This window comes from Limulus polyphemus, unplaced genomic scaffold, assembly GCF_000517525.1.
Source record: "Limulus polyphemus unplaced genomic scaffold, Limulus_polyphemus-2.1.2 Scaffold366, whole genome shotgun sequence".
Classification (NCBI taxonomy): Eukaryota; Metazoa; Arthropoda; class Merostomata; order Xiphosura; family Limulidae; genus Limulus; species Limulus polyphemus.
In genome coordinates, this window is record NW_013665976.1 from 189,871 (window position 1) to 193,616 (window position 3,746).

At 37.1% G+C, this 3,746-nt stretch overlaps 1 protein-coding gene across 1 annotated transcript in view; it reads right to left on the bottom strand.

Annotated features, from left to right (window-relative positions):
- Positions 1-325: 325 nt before the first annotated feature.
- Positions 326-3,746, bottom strand: part of LOC106457724 — a 15,732-nt gene continuing 12,311 nt past the window's right edge. The window contains exons 11-15 of the mRNA XM_022383747.1: positions 3,451-3,696; positions 3,348-3,410; positions 3,025-3,072; positions 1,818-1,997; positions 326-376 (exon numbers count right to left, since the gene is read on the bottom strand). Coding sequence (XP_022239455.1) covers positions 326-376; positions 1,818-1,997; positions 3,025-3,072; positions 3,348-3,410; positions 3,451-3,696 — 588 coding nt within the window. The remainder of the gene's footprint in view (positions 377-1,817; positions 1,998-3,024; positions 3,073-3,347; positions 3,411-3,450; positions 3,697-3,746) is intronic.

Here is a 3,746-nt window from a genome sequence, read left to right on the forward strand (position 1 = left end):
CACTCATCGTAACGCAGAATTCTGAAGAAACACTCACCCCAATATACACTAAGTAACTATCTCCATCACTCATCGTAACGCAGAATTCTGAAGAAACACTCACCCCAATATACACTAAGTAACTATCTCCATCACTCATCGTAACGCAGAATTCTGAAGAAACACTCAACCCAATATACATTAAGCCATTGTCCCCATCACTTACTGAAGAGTAACGCAGAATTCTAAGTAAAGTAAACCTCAAAATATTATTTTTTGCAGGAGGGTAAGAAATTTCACACACCTTGTACACGTTGTACAGGCATCACCATCCTGGCCAGTCTGGTCAGCGTACGACCTTTAGAGGTCGTTCTGGTATTGTTGACTTTCTTTGCAGCTGTTGATAAGAAACAAAAGAACGGTAAAACAAAAATAATTTTCAAAAATGTCACATTTAAAATAATTGTATTTATTTTGTCTTTTATTTTTTTCGGTAAATTGACAGAATAAGAAAAACTGTTTCTGAAAGATATTAGATTCGTGCTCTTGGAAAAGAAAACTATTTTACAAGCACAATATGAACGTAAATTCAGTAAGACAAACTGTTTACTGTTCGCAGTAAACATTTGCACCTTGAAAAAGTTCACATATTAAGAAAAAAAAGCTTTCTGCCACTCAAGAGTCTGAAAATTAATTAAAGTATAAGTAAATTATTCAGATTCTCGTGAAACTGGAAAAGCTTGTTTTGTAAATGAATTTGATATAATCATATTTGTTCAGATATGTTATCGCCAGTTCAGTTTAAAAACAAACAAACCAAGCAACTTAACGCTAGACGGGAATTAAAATCGAATGAATTTAATCTGTACAGGTTATATCATACAATTTTTTACTCATATCCAACGTCGCTATAGGCACTGGCGCCCCCCAGTGGCACAGCGGTATGTCTGCAGACTTAAAACGCTAGAATCCGGGTTTCGATACCCGTGGTGGGCAGAGCACAGATAGCTCATCGTGTAGCTTTGTGATGAATTGCGAACAAACAAAATAGGCACTGGCACACGTGGCTCGTGCTCCAATTCTACTTGATAGTGTCCCGAATCAATTTGGTGTCTTGAAAAATAAGAATAAAAAACCATGATTTATGTCATACTGAAACGCCGAAAATTTCCGCGAGTTCTGAGCCCGAGCTCCGAATCTTTTAAGCACCTAGCAATGCCTTTGCTCATATCTGAAATGATCTGGCATGGAAAGGTGGTTAGGGAGCTCGACTCGCAATCTGCGGGTCACGGGTTTGAATCCTCGTCCTACCAAACTTGCCCTTTCATCCGTGGGGCGTTATAATGTGACGGTCAATCTCACTATTCGTTGGTAAAAGAAAAGCCCAAGAGTTGGCGGTGTTTGGTGATGACTAGCTGCTTTCCCTCTAGTCTTTCAGTGCTAAATTAGGAACGGCTAGCGCAGCTAGCCCTCGTGTAGTTTTGCGCTAAATTCAAACTAAACCAAAACCACATCTGAGAGCAATGGAAATAACTTTAACAACGTATTATAGAACTTTATCTACTTTGAAATAACTTACGAGGCCCGGTATGGCCAGGTGGTTAGGGCGCTCGACTCGGAATCTGTGGGTCGCGGGTTCGAATCCCCGTCACACCAAACATGCTCGCCCTTTCAGCTGTGGGGGGTTATAATGTGACGGTCAATCCCACTATTTGTTGGTAAAAGAGTGGTGATGACAAGTTGCCTTCCCTCTAGTCTTAAACTGCTAAATTATGGACGGCTAGCGCAGATAGTCCCAGTGTAGCTTTGCGCGAAATTCATAACAAACAATAACTTACGGCATTCGTAACGTGGACAACAGTAGTCTTCGAGAACGGTCTCAAAACACCCAAGCGATGGCGGTGGACATTCCTGATGAATACACAGAATGTCCCCTTCATAACAGAAGCAGTACTCACATACGTCTGGGAAGGGAATCTGCTCAGCAGACTGGAACACCTGATTCTCATAAAGACAGACTGTAACAAGTTCAGTAAATTCGTTCAGACTTCTCACGTGCATGTATTATGTAATTAGCGAAGTTCACAATTATTGCAATTATTCGAGAAATTCGGAATTAAAATAATAAAAGAAAAAGAAAAATAGATAAATTGTAAAGAGACTCTTTCCTTTCGATCTTAAAATTAACATTATACATATAATCCTCCAAGTGAATATATAAAACTTTTTTTTCCAACCAACCTGAACTATACGTGTGCGTATTTTTATGTTTTCATACAAATATGTTAAAAACAGAATATTGGAGAAAAGAATAAATTCCATCACTGTAATGATAAGTAAAACAAAAACTATAACAACAGCTGATAAATTGGTAAGTATTTCTTGGGAAAACATAATAGGCCTGCTTTAGTCCTAATAATATTGTGATTCTATGAGAGGTTCAGTGTGGACAATTGGTTGTTTGTCAAAGAAATTAAGCAGAAACTCTAAAAAAAAAACAACTAACCATCAGTTTTTAAAAACCTACATTTTTAGCATATTCTTTATTAACAATGGACCGTTAGGCCTAACATTGTGTTATAGACACTCAAATAAATATATATGTATGTAATTTTTAATCTTAATTTCACTTTAGCATTTTCGTAATACATTTTATTCAAATTATCCACCTCAGCTCATACACGTGTTACTAATCAGTTCGATGAAGAAAAGTCCAACATGTGATTATATCACTTTATTTGTTTGAAAAACAACAGTTCCTCAGCAGTAAGCTTGAAAGTTCGTAAAATTCGTGGTTCGATCCACGTGACGGACACAGCCCCATTATGTAGTTTCGTGCTTAAGCAACCAACCGATAAGTTAACATTTGAGTTAGCTACAACCAATGGCCATTAATTGTAATTACTATTATCCAAAATTATTAAGACATTTGATTTACTATATCAGTTAATTTGAAGAAACGGCAAGTGATATTTTGAAATTAAGATAAACGATTTGGCTAATATACATGAACTACAGTATCCCAAGTTGGTTAGTTTTACTTACCTCCTTCGGGGAGAATGAAAGGCACGTTTGAAGTTGTAGCAGACTTATCTAGAATTAGAGGGAAGTGTAAAACTATGATCAAAATGTCCAAAATTAATAAATATCTTAAGCACAAACTCACCTAATGTTTGCTACAAATTATGACACGATAAGATTTGTAATAAACTGATAGATGTTAATTGCCTTACTGGTTTACATTTGTAGTTCTATATTTCGTTAATTTATACATCATTAAGTCTCGATTTTTATAAGTATTCCTGAAGATATTATTACTTTAAATGAAATATTGTGTATGTTACAATCACCATTCAAGGCTTCCTCACCTGCCGATTGAGGAGGTTCCGTTGTTTTCGAGGTGACAGGCACATGATGTGTTGAGCCAAGCCCTTCTTTCTCGGTTACAACTGCTGTGGAGGGTGTTATCACACTGTCTTCACTTAATTCTTTTTCAGTTATGGCCACTTCAGGAGCAGTTGGAAGAGTAGTTGTTCCAACATCAAGTTCTGTGTCCTTTTTCTCTGCTACAGTCTCTTCTGATGCAACACCCGGAGCCTTTGTTGTCGCTTCATCATCACTTGTTACTTTATAAGTTACGACCACTTCTGTTGTAGTGAGTAAAGCATCTGCTTTAATATCAACCTCTGTGTCTTTTTTCTCTGTTACAGTCTCTTCCTGTGCAGTGTCTGGAACCTTTGTTGTTACTCCATAATCACTTGTTTCTT